The 25581-nt window shown below is 45.1% G+C and overlaps 1 protein-coding gene across 1 annotated transcript; it reads left to right on the top strand.

The window, feature by feature from the left end:
• The first annotated feature begins 15072 nt into the window (after nt 1–15072).
• Nucleotides 15073–18403, top strand: LOC126947252 (class I histocompatibility antigen, Gogo-B*0103 alpha chain-like). The gene is made up of 8 exons (XM_050777970.1): nt 15073–15228; nt 15364–15633; nt 15880–16155; nt 16693–16968; nt 17094–17195; nt 17617–17667; nt 17774–17821; nt 17974–18403. The coding sequence occupies exons 1-8, from the start codon at nt 15165–15167 to the stop codon at nt 17976–17978; spliced, it is 1092 nt and encodes a 363-aa protein (XP_050633927.1). The 5' UTR covers nt 15073–15164; the 3' UTR covers nt 17979–18403.
• Nucleotides 18404–25581: the final 7178 nt, after the last annotated feature.

Below are 25581 nucleotides of genomic sequence, written 5' to 3'. Positions count from 1 at the left end.
CATTCTCCCACCTCAGCCTCCCCAGTAGCTGGGACTACAGGCGTCCGCTACCACGCCCGGCTAATTTTTTGTATTTTTAGTAGAGACGGGGTTTTACCCTGTTAGCCAAGATGGTCTGGATCTCATGATCCACCCGCCTCAGCCTCCCAAAGTCCTGGAATTACAGGTGTGCGCCATCACGCCCAGCCAATATCTTTAAAAACATAAAAGGAAAATGCTGTGAAACTAGATTCTATTCCCAGAAAATAATACCTTTTTCCAACATATCTCTGTATAATTTTAATTGACAAATCATAATACGTTCATGAGATATTGGGTAATATACTGATATATGTATACCATATGTAATGATTAAATCAAGCTAATTAACATACCCTGAACATATCTATAAAAAAATACAGGGATTTTAGACATATAGGTAGTGAAAAACATAACCGGCCGACCTAAACTGTAATACATGTTTCAGTCCTCCAGGCAAAAAGAAAATTAAGGGACTCGTTGGCACAGCATTGAATGATGAAGAGACAGCTTCATTGACCCCTCCCACTGAGACAGAGAACACAGCCCCGGGTCCTGGGAATTCCTCAACCTAATCCACCACCTTGGGCACCTGCGCACTCCTCTTGGGTACCTGAGGTTGCGTGCTATCACCTTAGCTGTCACCTACATGCAAACACCACCTATAGGCATCCCACTCAGCCTATCACAGCTGCTGGTAACAATGCACACTGCTTGGGACCCAGAGAATCAGCCCACCATTGCCACTGCAAAGCTAGCTGCCCAGGAGTCCAAGATCCCACCCACCCACCCAGTCAACCACTGCCACTACTGGCATCCAAGCAAGCCACCTGGAGACCCAGGAATCAGCCCACTGGTAACCACAAACACAAGTGCTAGCAGGCACCACCTTGGGGCACAAAGATAGGAACACTCAGTGCACCACTGCCACCATTGGAGCTTGAAGACTGTCTCAAGTGGCATCCCAGTCCCCAGGACATCTTCACCACAGCCTCAGTAATAACCATACCCTAATGCACGGAGGAAATCACAGATACCATTAACACTGTCTACAGCCAAAGAAATTATACAGAGACCATAGTACTCTACTATGTACTACACCCAGAATCAAATCCAAAGTACCCCACACAATCAACACCATAGATTCATCTTCAGAAAAGTGTTCACTACTATGAAATGAAATTCAAAAATAGGAAGAATTGACTTATCAATTCTTATAATCAAAGAATTATATCAGATGCAAAAATGTTAACATTAGGACGGAAACATGAAAAAGCAAAAAAGAAAAAAAAATACAGCCCCAAAGGAACACAATAGATCTTAATAAAAAGGAAATTTTCAAGATTCCAGGTAAAGGATTCAAAACATTTATTTTACAGAAGTTCAGTGAGATACAAAAGAATTCTGAAAAAAATAAAAAAAAAATCAAAAAATAATTCAGGATATGAATAAGTAATTTACCATAGATGTAGACTTTAAAAAAAGGAATGAAACAGAAATTCAGGAATTAAAGAATTCATGAAATGAAATACCAAATACATTTGAAAGCTTCAACAATATACTAGGCCACGTAGAAGGAAGAATCCCAAAACTTGAAGACAGATCTATTGAAATAATCCAATCAGACAAAAACACACACACACAAAATGAGCAAAGCCTTTGTGACATTTGGCACAATATAAACAACCAAAAATTCAAATTACTGGTATCCTCAAGAGCCAAGAGAGCAAGAACAGATTAGAAAACCTGTTTAATGAAAAAATAGATGAATAATTCCCAAGTCTACCAAATGATACAGACATTCAGATCCAAGATGTTTAATAATCCTGAGAAAAACAAAGTGCAGAAAGTTCTTCTCCATGGCACATTACTAGTCAGACTTTCTATAGTCTAAGGTACAAAGCAAATCCTAAAAATAGCAAAAGAAAAGCGTTTAGTCACCTATAAAGGAAATCCCATCAGACTAAAAGCAGATTTCTTAGCAGAAATCTTACAGGCCAGAAGAGAATAGGATAGTATACTCAAAGTCCTGAAAGAAAAGAAATGCCAAGCCAAGAGTAATAAAGTGAACAAAATTATTCTTCAAAATTGAAAAAGAAATACTCTCTCCAAGACAAGCAAATGCTGAAAGACTTCATTACCACTAGGCTGGCCCTACAGGAAATGCTGAAGAAAGTCCTAAACCTAGAAGTGAAAGGACAGCATTTTCAACATATCAACATTATCATCATGAAAATATACACAAGTATACAACTCACTGGTAAAGCAATCACACAAAAGAGGAAGAGAAAGGACTCAAAAGGTTCTACTACAGAAATCCACTAAATCACAATGACAACCAATAAGAGAAAAAGACAGTAACAAAGAACATATAAGACAACCAGAAAACAACAATATGACAGAAACAAAGTTTCACATATTAATAATAATCTGGAATGTAAACAGATTAAATTATCCACTTATAAGATTTAGAATGGCTGAATGAATAGAAAACATAAGCTAACAATATTCTGCTTACAAAAAACTCACCAGTAATACTGCCTCACAACAATCCATAGAGACAGAAAGTAAAAGGGTGGCAAGAGAAAATCTCTGCAAATGGAAACCAAAAGTGAGCAGGAGTAGCTATACTTACAGCAGACAAAATAAACTGTAAGTCAAGAACAATTTTTTTTAAAAGATAAGGAAGGCCATCACATCATCATAAAGAGATCCATCCGGGAAGAGGATGGAACAATTCTAAATATATATGCACTAAACACTGGAGGACCTAGATTCATAAAACAAATATTACTACGTCTAACAAGAGAGATAGACTCCAATACAATAAGAGAGGGGGACTTCAACATTCCAACCTCAGCATGAGACAGATCATCTATCTACACAGAAAATCAAGAAAGAAACATTGGATTTAAACTGAATTTTAGACCAAATAAAGCTAACAGATATTTACAGAGTGTCACGCGCGTCTGTGTGAGGAGACCACCAAACAGGCTTTGTGCGAGAAATAAGGCTGTTTATTTCACCTGGGAGCAGGTGGGCTGAGTCCGAAAAGAGAGTCAGTGAAGGTAGGTAGGGGTGGGGCCATTTTATAGGATTTGGGTAAATAGTGGAAAATTACAGTCAACTGGGGGTGTTCTCTGGTGGGCAGGGGCAGGGGTCACAAGGTGCTCAGTGGGGGAGCTTTTGAGCCAGCATGAGCCAGGAGAAAGAATTTCACAAGGTAATGTTACAGTTAAGGCAGGAACTGACCATTTTCACTTCTTTTGTGATTCTTCACTTGCTTCCAGCCATGTGGATGTATATGAGGCCATCTGGATGTATATGTGCAGGCTTGGGCTCAGAGGCCTGACACAGAGCATTCTATCTAACACAACAGAATACACATTATTTTCATGCACACGTGGAACATTTTCCAGGAGAGAACCTATGTTAAGCCACAAAACAAGTCTCAACAAATTTTCAAAAATTGAAATCTTATTAAATATCTTCTCCGGCCACAATGGAATAAAACTAGAAATGTACACCAAGAGAAATGTTGGCAACTAGACAAAAAAAAGGAAATTAAACAACATGCTCCTGAATAACCACTGAGTCAACAGAGAAATTCAAATGGAAATCAAAAAGTTTCTTGGCCATTTCTTTGGGCCAAACTTCTTGGCCCAAAAAGTTTCTTACGGGATTCATGGCTCACTCCCGTAATCCCAGCACTTTGGGAGGCCGAGGCATGCGTTGACCTGAGTTTGGGAGTTCAAGACCAGCCTGACCAACATGGAGAAACCTTGTCTCTACTAAAAATACAAAAAATTAGCTGGGCATGGTGGCCCATGCCTGTAATCCCAGCTACTCAGGAGGCTGAGGCAGGAAAAGCACTTGAACCTGGGAGGCAGAGGTTGCCATGAGCCGAGATAGTGCCATTGCACTCCAGCCTGGGCAACAAGAGCGAATCTTTGTCTCAAAAAAAAAAAAAAAAAAATTTCTTGAAACAAATGAAAATGGAAGCACAACATATTAAACCCTGTGGGATACAGCTAAACAGGGCTAAAAGGGAAGTTTATAGCACTAAATGCCTACCTAAGAATACTAGAAACATTACAAACTAACAATATAACAATGAACTTCAAGGAACTAGAAAAGCAACAAATTACATCCAAAATTAGCCAAAAATAAAGATCAGAGCAGAACTAAATAAAGACTTTAAAAACCATGTAAATGATCAACAAAGAGAAAAGTTTGCTCTTCAAAAACATAAACAAAAGTGATAAACCACTAGCTAGACAAACCTAGAAAAAAAGAGAGAAGACTCAAAATCAGAAAAGAGAAACATTACAAGTGATACCGCAAAAACATAAAAGATCATCAGAACCTATTAGAAAAAATTCTTTACTGACAAACTGGAAAACCTAGAGGTTATGGATAAATTCCAGGAAACATACAACCTAGCAAGATTAAATTAGAAAGAATAGAAAACCTGAAGCCCTAACATCCATGAACCGTTCTCACAGTGGGTCCAGTGGGCCCCTGACCACCCTGTGATTATTTCCTTAGTGCTGGCTTGCATAATTGAAATAGACCTACTCAGCAATGGGCAGAATCCATAGATCAGTTCCTTTTCTTAACTTTTATTTTCAGTTGAGGGGTACCAGTGCAGGCTGTTTTATAGGTCAACCTGTGTGGTGGGAGTTTGGTGCATAGATTATTTAATCACCCAGGTTTTAAGCCTAATACCCAATAGTTATTCTTCTGATTTTCTCCCTCCTCCCAGCCTCCACCTTCTGAAAGGCTGCAGTGTGTGCTGTTCCCCTCTATGTCTCTATGTGTTCTTATCATTTAGCTCCCACTTATAAGTGAGAACATGCAGTATTTGGTTTTCTGTTCCTGTATTAGTTTGCTAAAGTTAATGGCTTCCAGCTCCTTCCATGGCCCTGCAAAGGACATGGTCTCATTCCTTTTTCTGGCTGCATAGTATTCCATGGTATATATCTATCACATTGTCTTTATCCTGTCTATCATTGATGGGCATTTAAGTTGATTGCATATCTTTTCTATTGTGAATGCTGCTGCAATGAACATATGTGCCTATGTCTTTATAATAGAATGATCTATATTCCTTTGAGTATAATGGTATTTCTGTCTTTAGGTCTTTGAGAAATCACCACACTGTTTTCCACAATGGCTGACCTAATTTGCACTCCCACCAACAGTGTATAAGTGTTCCTTTTTCTGCACAACCTTGCCAGCATCTGTTACTTTTTGACTTTTTAGTAATAGCCATTCTGCCTGGTGTGAAATGGTATCTTGCTATGGTTTTGATTTGCATTTCTCTAAAGATCAGTGAGGTTGGGCTTTTTTTCCTATGTCTGTTGGCTGCATGTATGTCTTCTTTTGAGAAGTGTCTGTTCATATGCTTTGCCCACTTTTTAATGGAGTTATTTTGTTTTTTCTTGTAAATTTGTTTAAGTTCCTTATAGATGCTAGATATCAGACCTTTGTCAGATGCATAGTTTGCAAAAAATTTTGCCCCATTCTGTAGGTTGCTTATTCTGTTGATAGTTTCTTTTCCTGTGCAGAAGCTCTTTAGTTTAATTAGATTCTATTTGTCGATTTTTGCTTTTGTTTCACTTGCTTTTGGCATCTTTGTCATAAAATCGTTGCCCATGCCTGTGTCCTGAATGGTATTGCCTAGGTTGTGTTCCAGAGTTTTTACAGTTTTGGATTTTACATTTAAGTATTTAATCCATCTTGAGGTGATTTTTGTATATGGTGTAAGAAAGGAGTTCAGCCTAAATCTTCTGCTTATGGCTAGCCAGTTATCCCAGCACCATTTATAAATAGGGAATCCTTTCCCCATGCTTGTTTTTGTCAGGTTTGTCAAAGATCATAGTTGTAGGTGTGTGATCTTATTTCTGGGTTCTCTGTTCTGTTACATGGGTTTATATGTCTGTTTTTGTACCAGTACAATACGGTTTTAGTTACTGTAGCATTGAAGTATAGTTGAAATCCGGTAGCATAGGCCAGGTGCAGTGGCTCACACCTGTAATCCCAGCACTTTGGGAGGCAGAGACGGGTGGATCATGAGGTCAGCAGTTTGAGACAAACCTGGCCAACATGGTGAAACCCCGTCTCTACTAAGGAATCAGGTTTCCATTCTTACAACAAAAAAAATTAGTGTAAAGCAATATAGCTAAAAGCCACTAGGATAATTAAAACCATAAACTAAAAAATGTTTACTTGACACATAAGAAAGTAGCAAAGGAGGAAGAGAAACAAAAAGATATGAGACAAATTGAGAACATATAGCAAAATAGTAGTCCAAAATCCAACCATTGTAAGTGAAGAAATGACACGACCTTGCTCACATTAGCAGGACTGCTGAGCACTGTGGGAAAACAGACATGGGCAGGAGGTGAGGGACAATGTTAGTGCCATAATTCAGGAGTGATAGGGTAGTGGAGACTAAGGGGAAAGGAGGGTGTGAGAGATGAGAGGGGCAAAGAGAAGGACTGGAGAAGCAGGAGTTGAGGAAAAAGAGAGAGAAAAGAATTCTCAAGCAGTGGGAAAGCCTAGCAGGGGTTTTTTTGCATTTGATATTTAGTACATTTTCTGGGACTTTCTAAAAACTAATGGTTTCACCCATGTCCGTGTGAAGAGACCACCAAACAGGCTTTATGTGAGCAATAAAGCTTTTTAATCACCTGGGTGCAGGCGGGCTAAGTCTGAAGAGAGTCAGTGCAGGGAGATGGGGTGGGGCTGTTTTATAGGATTTGGGTAGGCAGTGGAAAATTACAGTCAAAGGGGGTTGTTTTCTGGCTGGCAGGGGTGGGGGTCACAAGGTGCTCAGTGGGGGAGCCTTTGAGCCAGGATGTGCCAGGAGAAGGAACTCCACAAGGCAATGTCATCAGTTAAGGCAGGAACCGGCCATTTTCACTTCCCTGTGACTCTTCACTTGCTTCAGGCCATCTGGATGAATACGTGCAGGCTTGGGCTCAGAGGCCTGACATTCCTGGCTTCTTATATTAATAAGAAAAATAAAACAAAGTAGTGTTGAAGTGTTGAGGCAGCGAAAATTTTTGGGGGTGGTATGGAGAGATAATGGGCAATGTTTCTCAGGGCTGCTTCGAGTGGAATTAGGGGCAGCTTGGGAACCTAGTGTGGGAGAGATTAAGCTGAAGGAAGATTTTGTGGTAAGGGGTGATATTGTGGGGTTGTTAGAAGGAGCATTTGTTGTATAGAATGATTGCTGATGGCCTGGATGTTATTTTGTATGAACTGAAAAACTAAATGGAAGACACAAGGTCCAAATAAGAGAAGGAGAAAAGCAGGTATTAAAGGACTAAGAATTGGGAGGACCCAGTACATCCAATTAGAGAGTGCCCAAGGGGGTTCAGCATAATTACTTGCTTGGTTGGTGAGTTTTTCGCCTCTATCCTTGACAGAGTCCTCCTTTTTAAGTTGGAGTCTGAGCTTGGTGAGGTGCATTTTTGAAAGACCATTAGTCTGTTCTACCTTTCCTGAAGATTGAGAACAGTAAGGGATATGAAAGTTCCACTGAATACCAAGAGCTGGAAAAACTGCTCGGATGATTTGACTAATAAAGGCTGGTCCGTTATTGGACTGTATAGAGGTGGGAAGGCCAAACAGAGGAATTACATCTGACAGAAGGGAAGAAATGACTGCAGTGGCCTTCTCAGACCCTGTGGGAAAGGCCTCTACCCATCCAGTGAAAGTGTCTACCTAGACCAAGAGGTATTTTAGTTTCCTGACTTGGGGCATATGAGTAAAGTCAATTGCGAGTCCTGGGCAGGGGTGAATCCCCAAGTTTTATCAGGGGAAGCCCCACCCCCGATTTTCAATGTGGGTTCTTTTCTATTTCCCTAAGCATCAATTGGCCTGAGAAATAAAGGGAAAGAGTATAAAAGAAAGAAATTTTAAAGCTTGGTATCCAGGGGAGACATCACATGTTGACAGGTTCTGTGATGCTCCCTGAGCCATAAAACCAACAAGTTTTTATTAGCAATTTTCAAAAGGGGAGGGAGTATATGAATAGGGTGTGGGTCACAGAGATCACATGCTTCACAAGGTAAATAAATATCACAAAGCAAGTGGAGGCAGGGTGAGATCACAGGACTATAGGATGGGGCAAAATTAAAATTGCTAATGAAGTTTCAGGCATGCATTGTCATTAATAACATCTTATCAGGAGACAGGGTTTGAGAGCAGACAACCGGTCTGACCAAAATTTATTAGGTGGGAATTTCCTCGTCCTAATAAGCCTGGGAGCGCTACAGGAGATGGGGGCTTATTTCATCCCTTTGTCTTTGACCGTAAAAGACAGCCACCCATAAAGCAGCCATTTTAGAGGCCTACCCTCAGGGGCACATTCTCTTTCTCAGGGATATTCCTTCCTGAGAAAAGGAATTCAGCGATATTTCTCCTATTTGCTTTTGAAAGAAGAGAAATAGGGCTCGGTTCTGTCTGGCTCATCAGCAGTCAGAGCTTAAAGTCTTATCTCCCTTGTTCCCTGAACATTGCTGTTATCCTGTTCTTTTTTCAAGGTGCCCAGATTTCATATTGTTCAAGCACACATGCTCTACAATTTGTGCAGTTAATGCAATCATGACAGGGTCCTGAGGCAATATACATCCTCCTCAGCTTATGAAGATGATGGGATTAAGAGATTAAAGTAAAGACAGGCATAAGATAAAGCACAAGGGTATTGATTGGGGAAGTGATAAGTGTCCATGAAATCTTCACAATTTATGTTCAGAGATTGCAGTAAAGACAGATGTAAGAAATTATAAAAGTATTAATTTGGGGAACTAATAAATGTCCATGAAATTGTCACAATTTATGTTCTTCTGCTGTGGCTTCAGCTGGTCCCTCCGTTCGGGGTCCCTGACTTCCCCAACAAAGCTTGATGTGTAGGGAAGGGAGGGGGCCTGAACAATCCTTGAGAAGTAGTAGAATAGCAGATGGAACACTGAGAAGTGATTTCCTTGAGGATAGATTTCCATGATGGAAAGGAAATAAGAGGTTCTAAGAGGCGGGCTAGCGGCTTATAACTTACATGGAAGAAGTTATAAAATGACGACAGAATAGAATGGACCTGTGAGGCTGGAAGGAGATATTTTCCTTGATCTAAGAATCATTTGCCTTGTGTGGGAAGAGAGTCATAGGTGGAAGTTTCAGTGGGGGAGTAAGTGGGAGTGACCAATGAGAAGGAGAAAAACTGGTCCTGAGGAACAGAAGTTGGAATGCTAGCTGCTTTTTTAGCTACCTTATCAGCATAAGCATTGCCCTGAGTGATGGGATCTGACACCTTTTGACGGCCCTTGCAGTGAATGACTCCAGCTTCCTTTGGAAGTAAAGTGGCCTTGAGAAGAGTTTCTATTAAAGAGGAATTAATGATGGAGGACCCTTGTGTAGTGAAGAAACCTCTTTTTGCCCATATAACAGCATGGTGGTGCAAGACATGGAAGGCATATTTAGAGTCAGTATAAATATTGACACGTAATCCTTTTGCAAGAGTGAGGACTCGAGTTAAGGCAATGAGTTCAGCTTGCTGAGTGGTAGTGGAGTGGGGCAGAGCAGTAGCCTCAATGATAGATGTGGAAGATACTACAGTATAGCCTGCCTCTGTTAGTGAGTGGCGATCAGGCCTGGTGGAACTGCCATCAGTAAAGCAAATGTGATCAGGGTGAGGAACAGGAAAGAAAGAAATATGGGGAAATGGGGTGTATGTCAGGTGGATCAGAGTGATACAGTCATGGGAGTCAGATGTGGTATCCGGAATAATGTGGGAGGCTGGATTGAAGTCTGGACCAGGAGTAATGGTAATTGTGGGAGACTCAACAAAGAGTGAGTATAGCTGAAGGAGCCAGGGACTAGAAAGTATATGTGTCAGGTGTGAGGAAGAAAATAGATTTTGGAAGTTATGAAAGCTGTTGAGAGTGAGTTGAGAATAGTTTGTGATTTTGAGGGCCTCTAAAAGTATTAGGGTGGTGGCAGCTGCTGCATGGAGACACGATGACCAGCCTAAAACAGTAAGGTCAAGTTGTTTGAACAAAAAGGCTACAGGGCGCAGTCCTGGTTCTTGTGTAAGAATTCTGACTGCAGAGCCCTGTACTTCAGCTGTGTGTAATGAAAAGGGTTGGGATGAATCAGGGAGAGGTAGTGTGGGAGCAGTCTCTACAGCTGTCTTCAAGGAACGGAAAGAGGAGTGGGGAAAGGATTTAGGATCTATGGGCTCAGTTAGGTTTCCTTTTGTGAGTTTACATAATGGTTTTGTTAGGATGGCAAAACCAGCTATCCAAAGGTGAAAGTATCCAACCACGCCCAGGAAGGAAAGGAGTTGTTTTGTAGAAGGGGTTGGGGTTTGAGAGATCAGTTGGACATGATTGGCAGGGACAGCACATGTGTTTTTATGAAGAATTATGCCAAGATAGATAATGGATGAGGAAGAAATTTGGGTTTGACTGGAGTAATGGGGGCTGTCTGTGAAGTCTCGTGGCAGTACAGCCCAGGTAAGTTGCTGAGGCTGATGGGTGTCAGGATCAGTCCAAGTGAAAGTGAAGAGAGGCTGGGATAAAGGGTGCAAAGGAATAGTAAAGAAAACATGTTTGAGATCCAGAACAGAATAATGGGTTATGGAGGGGTTGTGGAGGGAGGTATTGAGGATAGGAGAGTATACGGCTTTGGCATCACGGGGTGGATAGGCAAGACACTTTGGTTGATAAGGTGCAGATCCTGAACTAACCTGTAAGGCTTGTCTGGTTTTTGGACAGGTAAAATGGGGGAATTGTAAGGAGAGTTTATAGGTTTTAAAAGGCCATGCTGTAACAGGCAAGTGATAACAGGCTTTAATCCTTTTAAAGTGTGCTGTGGGATGGGATATTGGTGTTGAGCCGGGTAAGGGTGACTAGGTTTTAATGGGATGGTAAGGGGTGCATGATTGGTCACCAAGGAGGGAGTAGAGGTGTCCCACACTTGTGGATTAAGGTGGGGAGATACAAGGGGAGGGTGTGAAGGAGGTTTTGAACTGGGGGAAAGGGCGCAGTGAGGTGTGGCTGTAGCCTAGGAATAGTTGGGGCAGCAGATAATTTAGTTAAAATGCCTAGACCTAATAAGGGAACTGGGTAGGTGGGGATAACTGAAAAGGAGTGCATAAAAGAATATTGTCCAAATTGGCACCAGAGTTGGGGAGTTTTAAGAGGTTTAGAAGCCTGGCCGTCAATACCTGCAACAGTTATGGAGGCAAGGGAAACAGGCCCTTGAAAAGAAGGTAATGTGGAGTGGGTAGCCTCCGTATCGATTAAGCAGGGGATGGACTTACCTTTCACTATGAGAGTTACCCGAAGCTCAGCATCCGTGATGGTCCAGGGGGCTTCCAAGGCAATCAGGCAGCATCAATCTTCAGCCGCTAAGCCAAGCAGATCTGGGAAGGAGTCAGTCAGAGAGCCCTGGGGTAGAGCTTTAGGGGCTCTAGGGGTGGCTGCCAGGCGAGCTGGGCCGTCTGATTTCCAGTGGGTCCCTGCACAGATGGGACATGGCTTGGGAGGAATCCTGGGCTGTGGGCATTCCTTGGCCCAGTGGCCATATTTCTGGCACTTGAAGCAAGATCCTGATGAAGAAGGTCCTGTAGGAATGCTTGACTGCTGCGGCTTAGCAGTGTTCAGCTTAGGCATTTTGAAGTTCTTATGTGCTGGAGGTACGGCTGGGTTTTGTCTCACAGCAGAGGCAACTAATTGTGACTCAGAAATGCGTTGCTGTCTGGCTGCCTCCTCTCTCTATTATTGTACACCTTGAAGGTGAGGTTGATTAATTCCTGTTGTGGGGTTTGAAGGCTGGATTCTAATTTTTGAAGCTTTTTTCTAATGTCAGGAGTTGACTGGGTGATAAAAGGCATATTTAGAATGAGACGGCCTTCTGACCCTTCAGGGTCTAGGACTGTCAAGCATCTCATTTCAAGCATCTGCTGTGAAATGAGCCATGAACTGGGCTGGGTTTTTGTCTTTACCTTGGTTAGTTTCTTTAAGCTTCTCATAATTAACAGCTTTGTAAGCTGCCTTTTTAAGCCCTTCAACTAGGCAATAAATCATGTAATCTCGCCTAGCTATACTTGGGGAATCTGCCTGATAGTTCCACTGGGGATCCTCTCGGGGAGCTGCTCTAATGCCTTCCTGGAGGTCTGGCTTGTGGAGTCGGCAGTTGTCAGCGTGAGACTGGGCCAGAGAAAAAACTCTTTCCCATTCATCTGGGGAAGGGTAGAAGTTAAGATGACATTTAAGTCACTCCAGGTTAAATTGTAGGACAGAGTAAGACATAGGAATTCCTGTACATATTTAGTGGGTCCTGATGAGAAAAAGCCTAAACGCTGACTGATCTGAGAGAGGTCTGATAGAGAAAAAGGCACATGTACCCTGACTATGCCTTCAGCTCCAGCCACCTCTCTAAGAGGAAATTTTTGGGCAGGTGGGAAAGAGCTAGTCGTGGAACCAAACTGTAAGCTGGATCGGGTGTGGGGAGCGGGGGTGATAGAAGGATTATAGGGTGGAGGAGTGGAGGCTGAGGAAGAATTGGGACTTGGCTCAGCCTGGAGAGGAGCAGCCTGGGGAGGAGGGGAGAGGTCAGATGGGTCTGTAGAAAAGGAAGATTGGAAAGACTCAGCAACGCTTGAGGTTGGGACTGAGGGGACAGGCGAGAGGGAAAGAAGGAGGATTTGGGCAGAATCGCAATGGGAACAGAGAACAGGGAGGGAACGAAGTGTGAAAAATGCCTGGATGTAAGGCACCTCAGACCACTTGCCCATTTTTCGACAAAAATTATCTAGGTCTCATAGGATGGAGAAATGGAAAGTGTCGTTTTCTGTCCATTTAGAGCCATTATCTAGTTTGTACTGGGGCCAAGCAGTGTTGCAGAAGAAAATAAGACATTCAGGTTTTAGAAAATAAGGCGTTCAGGTGTGAGTTGAAGAGGTTTTAAGTTTTTGAGAACACAGGCTAACGGAGAAGAGGGAGGAATGGAGGGTGGAAGGTTGCCCATAGTGAAGGAGGCAAGCCCAGAGAAAAGAGAGGGTAGAGACACGGAGCGAAGGGGTGGGTAGAGACATGGAGAGAAGGGCTGGGGGGTGCTTGCCCCCCAGGAAAGTGGAAAAGGGATGGGGGGTGCTTGTCCCCCTAGAAAGTGGAGAGAAAAGAGAGGGTAGAGAGAGGGAGAGAATGGGCAGGGGGTGCTTGCCCCCCCAAAAGTGGTGCTTGCCACTAAGGGTGAAGGATCAAGGCAGGTGTTCCCATGGTGATCCGACACCTCTGAAACATGGGTGAATAATCATGCAGGCGTCCCTGCAGTGATTAAACACCAAGGGAAAACTGTCTTCCCGAGTCTGTGACCAGCGCCAGAGTTTTGGGTTCAGGGATAAAACGCATCTCCTCTGTCTCTACCAGAAAAGGAAAGGAACTGAAATTAAGAGAAGGGAGAGATTGAAAGATGGCCCTAAGATTGATAGGAGAAAGAGACTCAGGGATAGTGTGAGAGGATGGAGAAGAGAGTAAAAAGAGGCCACTTACCGGATTTAAAATTGGTGAGATGTTCCTTGGGCTGCTTGGTCTGAGGACCTGAGGTCGTAGGTGGATCTTTCTCACGGAGCAAAGGGCAGGAGGACAGGGGATTGATCTCCCAAGGGAGGTCCCCCGATCCGAGTCATGGCACTAAATTTCACGTGCGTCCCTGTGAAGAGACCACCAAACAGGCTTTGTGTGAGCAATAAAGCTTTTTGATCAACTGGGTGCAGGCAGACTGAGTCTGAAAAGACAGTCAGCGAAAGCAGATGGGGTGGGGCTGTTTTATAGGATTTGGGTAGGTAGTGGAAAATTACAGTCAAAGGGGGTTGTTCTCTGGCCGGCAGGGGTGGGGGTCACAAGGTGCTCAGTGGGGGAGTCTTTGAGCCAGGATGTGCCAGGAGAAGGAACTCCACAAGGCAATGTCATCAGTTAAGGCAAGAACCGGTCATTTTCACTTCCCTTGTGACTCTTCACTTACTTCAGGCCATCTGGATGAATACGTGCAGGCTTGGGCTCAGAGGCCTGGCAAGTGGCCTCCTAATGATTTTTTTAAAAAAGGGTTACAAAAATACCCAGTGTCCCAATAAAATATACACACTGCCTAGATGTGCATAGTTCTGGAAAACAGGCAGTGCTTGAGCGTCCTTGAAGAGCACTGGGTCTGCATGGAGCACTTGCAGCTTTGGGGTGATGACTACAGGCTCCCGGTCGCAATAGACAGTAACAAACCCTGCTTCTTTGTATTCAGGAGAAGTTCTGGACTCATACAGGGAAACTCGGACTAGAGAAGGAAGATAATTTTAAATTCAGCAACCCAGAGTCACAGATCCACAGTCTGGGAAAGTAAAACAGGAGCTTTGAGAGTTTAATTGTAATGCTGTTTTGACACAGGTCTTTTACACATTGGAATTCTAATCATTCAGGGATTACCAATATTGTGCTACCTACTGTATTAATAAACAAAAAGGAAACTAGTCTCTATGAGAATCTCTATGTGGTGCCTTCAGACAAAACTTCACCAGGTTGAGAGAGAAAACCCCTGTCTCTACACCTCCATTCCCAGGGCAAGCTCTTTCTGGCATCAAGTTCCCCGTGGTGAGTTTTCCTGTACAAAGGTCCAAGGGGAGAGGTAGGAGAGGGAGGCAGGAAGTCCAGTTCAGGGACGGGGATTCCAGGACGAGCAGTGAAGGGGAAGGATCTGGGCGCAGCCTGGCGGTCTCTTCCTGGTTTCCATAGACAGATCCTTGGCCAGGAATTAGGCAGACAGTGTGACAAAGAGGCTTGGTGTAGGAGAAGAAGGATCAGGACAAAGTCCCAGGTCCTGGGCGTGGCTCTCAGGGTCTCAGGCTCCCAGGGCCGGGTCTGGATTGGGGAGGCGCAGCGTTGAGGATTCTCTACTCCTCTGAGTTTAACTTCTTTTCCCAACCTGTGTCCTTCTTCCAGGATAATCAGGACACGTCCCCAGTTGCCACTCCCACTGGCTGTCGGGTTTCTAGAGACGCCAATCAGTGTCGTCCCGGTCCTGGTTCTAAAGTCCTCAGTCAACCACTGGGACTCAGATTCTCCCCAGAAGCCAAAGATGCGGTCATGGTGCCCCGAACCCTCCTCCTGCTGCTCTCGGGGGCCCTGGCCCTGACCGAGACCTGGGTGGGTGAGTGCGGGGTCGGGAGGGAAACAGCCTCTGCAGGGAGGAGGAGGGGACCAACCGCCCGGCTGGGGCGCAGGACGCGGGGAGCCGCGCCGGGAGGAGGGTCGGTGGGGGGCCTCAGCCTCTCCTCGTCCCCAGGCTCCCACTCCTTGAGGTATTTCAGCACCGCTGTCTCCCGGCCCGGCCGCGGGGAGCCCTGGTACCTCGAAGTCGGCTACGTGGACGACACGCAGTTCGTGCGGTTCGACAGCGACGCGGCGAGTCCGAGGATGGAGCCGCGGGCGCCGTGGATGGAGCAGGAAGGGCCGGAGTATTGGGACCGGAACACACGGAACGCCAAGGTCAACGCAGAGACTTTCCGAGGGGACTTGAGGAACCTGCTCCGCTACTACAACCAGAGCGAGGCAGGTGAGTGACCCCGGCCTGGGGCGCGGGTCAGGACCTCTCCCCATCCCCCACGGACGGCCCGAGTTCCCCGGAGTCTTTGGGTCTGAGATCCACCCCGAGGCTGCGGGACCCGCCCAGACCCAGGATCCAGGAGAGCCCCAGGCGCCTTTACCCGGTTTCATTTTCAGCTTAGGCCACAATCCCCGAAGGTTGGTCGGGGCGGGGACGGGAATCGGTGGGGAGGCCTGACCGCAGGGGCGGGGCCAGGGTCTCACACCTTCCAGTGGATGTACGGCTGCGACCTTGGGCCCGACGGGCGCCTCCTCCGCGGGTACCGGCAGTTCGCCTACGACGGCAGGGATTACATCGCCCTGAACGAGGACCTGCGCTCCTGGACCGCCGCAGACACGACGGCTCAGATAACGCAGCGCAAGTGGGAGGCGGCCCGTGCGGCGGAGAAGCTGAGAGCCTACTTGGAGGGCGAGTGCCTGGAGTGGCTCCGTAGATACCTGGAGAACGGGAAGGAGACGCTGCAGCACGCGGGTACCAGAGGCAGTGGGGAGTCTTCCACATCTCCTATAGATTTCCCGGGATGGCCTCCTAGGAGGAGGGGAGAAATGGGATCAGCGCTAGAATGTCGCCCTCCCTTGAATGGAGAATGGCATGAGTTTTCCAGAGTTTCCTCTGAGGGTCCCCTCTGCTGTCTAGGACAATTAAGGCATGAAATCTCTGAGGAAATACGCTTTTGACCCCTGCAGCAGCCTTGGGCCCCGTGACTTTTTCTCTCAGGCCTTGTTCTCTGCCTCACACTCGATGTGTTTGAAGGTCTGATTCCAGCTTTTCTCAGTCCCTCGGGTTCCACTCAGGTCAGAACCAGAAATCGTTGTTCCCCCCTCAGAGACTAGAACTTTCCAAGGAATAGGAGATTATCCCAGGTACCTGTGTCCAGGCTGGTGTCTGGCTTCTGTGCTCCCTTCCCCACCCCAGGTTTCCTGTCCATTCTCAGGATGGTTACATGGGTGCTGCTGGGGTGTCCCATGAGAGATGCAAAGCGCCTGAATTTTCTGACTTTCCCATCAGATCCCCCAAAGACACATGTGGCCCACCACCCCGTCTCTGACCATGAGGCCACCCTGAGGTGCTGGGCCCTGGGCTTCTACCCTGCGGAGATCTCACTGACCTGGCAGCGGGATGGGGAGGAGCAAACTCAGGACACTGAGCTTGTGGAGACCAGGCCAGCAGGGGATGGAACCTTCCAGAAGTGGGCAGCTGTGGTGGTGCCTTCTGGAGAAGAGCAGAGATACACGTGCCATGTGCAGCACAAGGGGCTGCTGGAGCCCCTCACCTTGAGATGGGGTAAGGAGGGGGATTTTGGGGGTCATATGTCTTTCAGAGAAAGCAGGAACCCTTCTGGAGCCCTTTAGCAGGGTCAGGGCTCAGGCCTGGGGGTTAGGGCCCCTCACCTTCCCCTCCTTTCCCAGAGCCGTCTTCCCAATCCACCATCCCCATCGTGGGCATCGTTGCTGGCCTGGCTGTCCTAGGAGCTGTGGTTGCTGCTGTGATGTGGAAGAGGAAGAGCTTAGGTAGGGAAGGGTTGAGTGGTGGGGTCTGGGTTTTCTTGTCCCACTGGGGGTTTCAAGCCCCTGGTAGAAGTGTTTCCTGCCTCATTACTGGGAAGCAGCATCCACACATGGGCCGTCCCAGCCTGGGGCCTGTGTGCCAGCACTTACTCTTTTGTGAAGCACATGTGACAGTGAAGGACAATGTATCACCTTGATGATTATGGTGTTGGGGTCCTGATTCCAGCATTCACGAGTCAGGGGAAGGTTCCTGCTAAGGACAGGCCTTAGGAGGGCAGTTGTTCCAAGACCCACACCTGCTTTCCTTGTGTTTGCTTATCCTGCCCTGGGTCTGCAGTCATAGTTCTGGAAACTTCTCTTGGGTTTAAGACTAGAAGGTTCCTCTAAGATCTCATGGCCCTGCCTCCTCCCTGTCGCCTCACAGGACATTTTCTTCCCACAAGGGGAAAAAGAGGGAGCTACTCTCAGGCTGCATGTAAGTGGTGGGGGCGGGAGTGTGGAGGAGCTCATCCACTCTATAATTCCTCCTGTCCCACATCTCCTGTGGGCTCTGACCAGGTCCTCTTTTTGTTCTACCCCAGGTAGCAACAGTGCCCAGAGCTCTTATGTGTCTCTCATGGATTCTAAAGGTGAGACCCTGGGGGGTCTGAAGTCAGTGGGGGATGGGGCAGAGGAACATGACTGGGTTATGGGAATTCTTTGATTGGGACATTTTGAGAGTGTGGTGGGCTCTTCAGAGACTGACTGACTTGAATTTGTTCATGACTGTTGTCTTCTGTAGGCTGAGAAAGCTGCCTTACATGGGACTGAGATGCAGGATTTCTTCACATCTCCCCTTTGTTACTTCAAGAGCCTCTGGCATCTCTTTTTGCGAAGGCATCTGAATGTGCCTGCCTCCCTGTCAGCATAATGTGAGGAGGTGGAGAGACTGCCCACCCCCATGTCCACCGTGACCTGTGTCCCCACGCTGACCTTTGTTTCCTCCCCAGTCATCCTTCCTGTTCCAGAGAGTTGGGGCTGAATGTCTCCACCTCTGTCTCAACTTCATGGTGCACTGAGCTGCAACCTCTTACTTCCCTACTGAAAATGAGAATCTGAATAGAAATTTGTTTTCTCAAATATTTTCCATGAGAGGTTGATGGGTTAATTAAATAAGTCAATTCCTAGAATTTGAGAGAGGAAATAAAGACCTGAGAACCTTCCAGAATCCGTGTGTTAGTTGTGCTGAGTTTGTTGCAGGTGGGGGTGGAGAAGGCTGTGAGGAGCCAAGTGTGGATGGGGCCTGTGTCCAGTTGCTATTCAGTCCATCAGGGGCTTTATGTGGTAAGTCCTCAGCTGGGTGACATTCACTGTTCCATTGTTCTTGTCCCTTCAGTGGAAACTTGTCCAGCAGAACTGTGACCACAGAGGCTCACACATCACCCAGGGTGGCCCCTGCATACCGGAGTCTCTGTGCTTTCTGAAACAAGTTTTCAGACCCATTCAGCTCCTGCCCTCCTTCTAGGGCTCCTCTTCTGCTCTGATCTCCTGCCCTCTCTCCCTGCCCTCATTCCAGTGATCTTGGTGCTGGCTCCAATATCAACTCATGAATCTAAAGCATAATCTAATTTAGATTTATATTTGTTTGTGAAATTGGACCCATCATCAAGGACTGTTCTTTCCTGAAGAGAGAAACCTGATTGTGTGCTGCAGTGTGCAGGTGGGGAGAGGGGGTTGGTGTGGCAGAAGGGATGGGGGAGGGAGGACACACAAGCAGCACTGTTGAGAAAAGCACAGGCAGCCTCAGTGTCAGTGTGAGGGGACCTTGTGCCATAGCTGCCACAAAACAGCATTTGGCCTGAGGCTATGTTAATAATAAAGCTATTGCCTTTAGAATAGGGAGGTGCTCTACAGTGATCATTCATTCAACTGACCTTTGTTTTCTGTCAGACATAGGACAGAGTGGTTCTGCATCTGGGGAACATCACTGAAGTAAAATGAGAAAAATCTCTGACCTTGTGGAGCATGTGTTCCAGTGGGAAGATGCAGACGATGGATACCCGATAACCAGAGCAAGGAAAGAAAGTGCTAGAAGGTGGTAAGTGCTGTGAGGCATGTGATCCAGGGTGTAGGCAGTGGGGACAGGGAAGGTGGCTATTGTGCTGGGTGGTCTTTGTGTGCCTTGTTGCAAAGATGACCTTTGAGGAAAGAGTTGAGGGACATGAGGAGTTGCCCACGAGGATGTCTGCGGAAGTTCTTTCCAGGCAGAGGATCCTCTGGTTCAAATGTACTGGGGCAGGAAGGTGTCTGTGTTCCCAGAAGAGCAAGGAGGCCAGGAGGGCTGGACAGAGAGAAACTGGGATGAGGTCAGAGGTGTGGTCAGAGCAGGTGGGCCAGGAGGGAGTGGGGAAGCATCTGACCTCTGCTCTGAGTGAGATGGAAAGGTAGAGGACAGTTTTGAGCAGAAGCGGGACATGATATGACTTCTCTTTTAAAAGGATCTCTGACTGCTGTATTGAGAACAGAATTGAGAGGTGAGGGATGAGGGAGGCAGAAGGGAAAACAGTAGGAAGCAAGTACAGTATTCCAGGCTGGAGATGTCGGTGACCTTGACTGGGGTGTGAGCAGGGGAAATAGTGGGATGTGAGGGGATTCTGGATGCATTTGAAGATGGAGTTACAGCATTTGACAATGGATTGTATCTGTGGTATTTGAAAGACAAATCAAGGACACCCATCGTTATAAAATGAGTGAGTAGAAGGATGGAGCTGCTGTCAGTGGAGATGGGGAGACTCTGGCAGGAGCATGCTGAGGAGGGGGCATCACAGGCACTCAGTAGAGGAGATGTCTACTAGGAATGCAGGTGGGGGAGCTGGGGTGGAATTTGGACAGACAACTCCAGAGTTTAGGGAAAGGAGAAATAGACTGGGCAGGAGAAATAGATTTAGGAGGTCACATCATATAAACGATACAAAAAACCTCAAGCATGAATGAGGGCACCAAGGGAGTGATTGACTGTGGAAAAGAATGAGGGCAAGGACTGAACCCTGGACCTCCAGTTCTAAGGGATGTGATCAGACCACACCCAGAGCAGACTGCACAGTTCTGACCCCATGTCTATAGGACACTAGACAAGGAATGCCCATGTCCACGGGGATCACCTGGACATGGTGCTGAGATCCAGGAAGTCTGGAGTCGAGCAAGAGATTCTTGATTTATGACAAGGCTGGAGCTCATGCTGCTGGTCTCCAGATCAAGAACACCAGGATCCCACATGCCTGAGCATCAGTCTCACCTGTAGCACTTGTTATATAAGTGATTCCTTGGTCTTGTGCGTAATACTCTGAGACAGACATTCTGGGAAATGGCCTGCGTATTTTCTAAGCCCCACCAGCAATCCTGTTGCTCAGCCAGATTGGGAACCACTGAGATCAGAGATCAGAGAGTGCCCAGGGTAGGTGGGTGGGGTGGGTTTTCAAACCTTGTTTAAAAGAGGATTTTTCTTGCGAAAGAAAAGGGAGGATGTGTACCATCAGTTATGAGATGTGACATTCCCTGTTGTTCTCTCCACCATGGGGTAGAGGCCAGGTACACAATTCAGGATGTGGCTCTCGCACAAAGAACATCCCTGAATGCCGCTCTCTGACACTCGTCCACAGACTCATTTCCCACTCACTTCTTGGAGGAAACTATGGAAACCAGTTCTCTAATTTACACATGAAGTAGTATACGTGGTATTGGGGGCTAATTTTATTGTGGGGAATGTCAGGGACAAACTGCCCCAAAAAGCTTCTTGGTACTGCAGACACTGCCCCAAAACCTCTCTGAGCTGCCCACCCATCCCCCTAATGCTCTGCGACTCTTCTCCTTCCCCTAAGCCTCTTTACATTTCTAAGCCCTTATCTAGGTGCAGCAGTGAAGCCAGCAGACTTCACTTATCACACTTTCCTGCAATAAGCAAACCCCAATTACAAACCATCCAGACTGCACAGGGGGAGGTCGAGCGAAGCATAAACAAACCGTGCCTAAACCCTCCCAAAGACCTCCCTCACACTCCCCTCCTCAATATAAACCCCTCATTCTGTAAGCTTGGTGCTGCCTCCTCTGTCTGTGGTGGAGCAGCCGGCAGGTTAACAAACTTCCGCGCCTGACCTTGGGTTTCCTTCTCATCCTTTCTTTTGGCTGACCTTACAGGGAAGGCTACAGAACCAGCGTGGAAACTACACATCCAGGAACAGAATCCACAGCCCACCCTGGATCAGGTCCCTCCTGGGAACAACTGCCCCTGCTGCTGAGCACAGATGCCACTGCTCACACCTCTGACACCTGGTGCTGGACACTGGACCCTGAGGCCAGGGGAGATGTCACTGCTGCACCTGGAAACTGGACATCACTACTCCCATTCAACCACTTCTACTAAAATACTTTCTGCACAGTCCCAGCCTCTGTGTCACCTCTTTCTGGCTCAGAGTCTGGCAGTGATATAGGAGTTGAGAAGAAATTATTTCGGCAGATAGTGAGGGTATGGAAGTCCTCAGTAAGGTTTTTTTAAATGAAATGCAGCCCCGAAATCATTTCCTTTTCTAACAAAGAGCATCCTGTAAAATTACTACATCTAACAAGAGAGATAGACTGCAATACAATTAGAGAGGAGACTTCAACATCCCAACCTCAGCATGAGACTGATCATCTACACAGAAAATCAAGAAAGAAACATTGGATTTAAACTGAACTTTAGACCAAATAAAGATAACAGATATTTACAGAGCACTTTATTTAACACTACAGAATGTACGCTCTTTTCATGAACACGTGGAACATTTTCCAGGAGAGAGCCTATGTTAAGCCACAAAACAAGTCTCAACAAATAATCAAAAATTGAAATCATATCAAATATCTTCTCTGGCCACAATGGAAAAATACTGGAAATGTACACCAAGGGAAAGTTTGGCAACTAGACAAATATATGGAAATTAAACAACATGCTCCTGAATAATCATTGAGTCAACAGAGAAATTCAGATGGAAATCAGAAAGTTTCTTGCAACAAATGAAAATGGAAACACAACATACCAACGTTGTGTGATACAGCTAAACAGGGCTAAAAGGGAAGTTTATAGCAATAAATACCTACTTAAGAAAAGTAGAAACATTACAAATTAACAATATAACAATGAACCTCAAGGAACTAGAAAAGCAACAAAGCACATCCAAGATTAGCAGAAAAAGTAATAAAGACCAGAGCACAACTAAATAAAGACTTTTAGAAACCATGTAAATTATCAACAAAGTGAAAAGTTTGTTCTTCAAAAAGACAAACAAAAGTGATAAACTACTAGCTGGACAAACCAAGAAACAGAGAGAGAAGACTCAAAAGAAAAGAGAAATATTACAACTGATACCGCAAAAATACAAAAAGATCATCAGAGACTTTTATGAACAATTGTGTACTGACAAACTGGAAAACCTGGAGGATATGGATAAATTCCTGGAAACATATAACCTAGCAAGACTAGATTAAGAATAGAAAACCTGAAGCCCTAACATCCGTGAACTGTTCAGCGGGTCCAGTGGGCCCCTGACCACACTGTGATTATTTCCTCAGCGCTGGTTTGCATAATTGAAATAGACCTACTCAGCCATGGGCAGAATCCGCAGATCAGCTCTTTTTTTTTTTAACTTTTATTTTCAGTTCAATGGTACAAGTGTAGGCTGTTTTATAGGTGAACTTGTGTTCTTGGAGTTTGTTGCACAGATTATTTAATCACCCAGGTTTTAAGCCTAGTACCCATTGGTTATTTTTCCTGATCCTCTCCCTCCTCCTACTTTCCATCTTCTGAAAGAACCCTGTGTGTGCTGTTCCCCTCTGAGTTTCTATGTGTTCTCATCATTTAGCTTCCACTTAGAAGTGAGAACATGCAGTATTTGGTTTTCTGTTCCTGCATTAGTTTGCTAAGGATAATGGCTTCCAGCTCCATCCATGTCCCTGCAAAGGACATGATCTTGTTCCTTTTACTGGCTGCATAGTATTACATGGTATGTATCTATCACATTGCCTTTATCCAGTCTATCATTGATGGACATTTAAGTTGATTCCGTATCTTTTCTATTGTGAATGTTGCTGCAATGAACATATGTGCCTATGTCTTTACAATAGAATGATTTATTTTCTTTTGGGTATAATGGTATTTCTGCCTTAAGGCCTTTGAGAAATCACTGCACAATGGCTGATCTAATTTACAATCTCACCAACAGTGTGTAAGTGTTCCTTTTTCTCCACAACCTTGCCAGCATCTGTTATTTTTTGACTTTTTAATAATCACCATTCTGCCTGGTGTGAAATGGTATCTCATTGTGGTTTTGATTTGCATTTCTCTAATGATGAGTGATGTTGAGCTTTTTTTCAGATGTTTGTCAGCTGCATGTATGTCTTCTTTTCAGAAGTGTCTGTTCATACTGTTTGCCCTCTTTTTGATGGAGTTAGTTTGTTTTTTCTTGTGAATTTGTTTAAGTTCCTTATAGATGCTAGATATTAGATCTTTGTTGGATTCACAGTTTGCAAAAAATTTTCCCTCATTCTGTAGGCTGTTTACTCTGTTGATAATTTCTTTTGCTGTGCAGAAGCTCTTTGGTTTAATTAGATCCTGTTTGTCAATTTTTGCTTTGGTGCACTTGCTTTTGGCATCTTTGTCATAAAATCATTGCCCATGCCTATGTCCTGAGTGGTACTGCCTAGGTTGTCTTCCAGGGTTTTTATAGCTTTGGGTTTTATATTTAAGTCTAATCCATGTTGAGGTGATTTCTGTATATGGTATAAGGAAGGGGTTCAGTTTAAACCTTCTGCATATGGCTAGTCAGTTATCCCAGCACTATTTATAAATAGGGAATTCTTTCCCCATTTCATGTTTTTGTCAGGTTTGTCAAACAGTTGTAGGCATGTGATCTTATTTCTGGATTCTCTATTCTGTTCCATTGGTTTATGTGACTGTTTTTGTACCAGTACCATGCTGTTTTGGTTACTATAGACCTGAAGTATAGTTGAAATCTGGTACCATAAAACCTCCAAGTTTGTTCCTTTTGTCTAGGATTGCCTTGGCTATTCGGGCTTTTTTTCTGTTCCATGTGAATTTTTAAATTATTTTTTCTAGTTCTGTGAAGAATGTCAATGATAGTTTGATAGTAATATCATTGAATCTGTTGGGAGCAAATCCCCCAGAATCCGGCCATAAACTGCCCCCAAAACTGGCCATAAACAAAATCTCTGCAGCACTGTGACATGTTTATGTTGGCCGTAAAGCCCACGCTGGAAGGTTATGGGTTTACCGGAATGAGGGCAAGGAATACCTGGCCTGCCCAGGTGGAAACCCACTTAAAGGCATTCTTAAGCCACAAATAATAGCATGAACGAGTGCCTTAAGAGCATGTTCCTGCTGCAGTTAACTAGCTCAACCTATTCCTTTAATTCAGCCCATCCCTTCGTTTCCCATAAGGGATACTTTTAGTTAATTTAATATCTATAGAAACAATGCTAATGACTGGCTTGCTGTTAATAAATCTGTGGGTAAATCTCCGTTTGGGACTTTCAACTCTGAAGGCTGTGAGACTCCTGATTTCCCACTTCACACCTCTATCTTTCTGTGTGTGTGTGTCTTTAATTCCTCTAGCACCACTGGGTTAGGGTCTCCCCAACAGAGCTGGTCTCAGCAGAATCTATACATTGTTTTCGGCAGTATGGCCATTTCCACGATATTGATTTTTCCTATCCATAAGCATAGGAAAATTTTCCATTTGTTTGCATCATCTCTGATTTCTTTGAACAGTGGATTGTAGTTTCCCTTGTAGAGATCTTTTACTTCCCAAGTTAGGTGTATTCCTACGTATTTTATTCTTTTTGTGGCAGTTGTGAATGGGAGTTCATTCTTGATCTGGCTCTCAGCTTACCTGTTGTTGGTGTGTAGAAATGCTAGTAAATTTTGCACTTTGATTTAGTATCCTGAGACTTTGCTGAAGTTGTTTATCAGCTTAAGAAGCTTTTGGGCTGAGACTATGGTTTTTTTCCAGATATCAAGTCATGTCATCTGCAAACGGGAATAGTTTGAATTCCTCTCTTCCTATTTGAATACCATTTATTTATTTCACTTGCCTGATTGTCCTGTCCAGAACTTCCAATACTATGTTGAATAGGAGTAGTGAGAGAAGTCATCCTTGTTTTGTATCAGTTTTCAAGGGGAATGCTTCTAGCTTTTGCCCATTCAGTATGATGTTGGCTGTGGGGTTGCCATAGATGGCTTTTACTATTTTGAGGTATGTTCCTTCAACACCTAGTTTATTGAGTATTTTTTTTTTTTATACGGAGTGTCATTATGTCACCTGGGCTGGAGTGCAGTGGTGCGCTCTTGGCTCACTTCAAC

This window comes from Macaca thibetana, unplaced genomic scaffold (assembly GCF_024542745.1).
Source record: "Macaca thibetana thibetana isolate TM-01 unplaced genomic scaffold, ASM2454274v1 unplaced_scaffolds13, whole genome shotgun sequence".
Classification (NCBI taxonomy): domain Eukaryota; kingdom Metazoa; phylum Chordata; class Mammalia; order Primates; family Cercopithecidae; genus Macaca; species Macaca thibetana.
The sequence above is the reverse complement of the archived record's forward strand: the minus strand, read 5'-3'. Positions and strand labels throughout refer to the sequence as shown.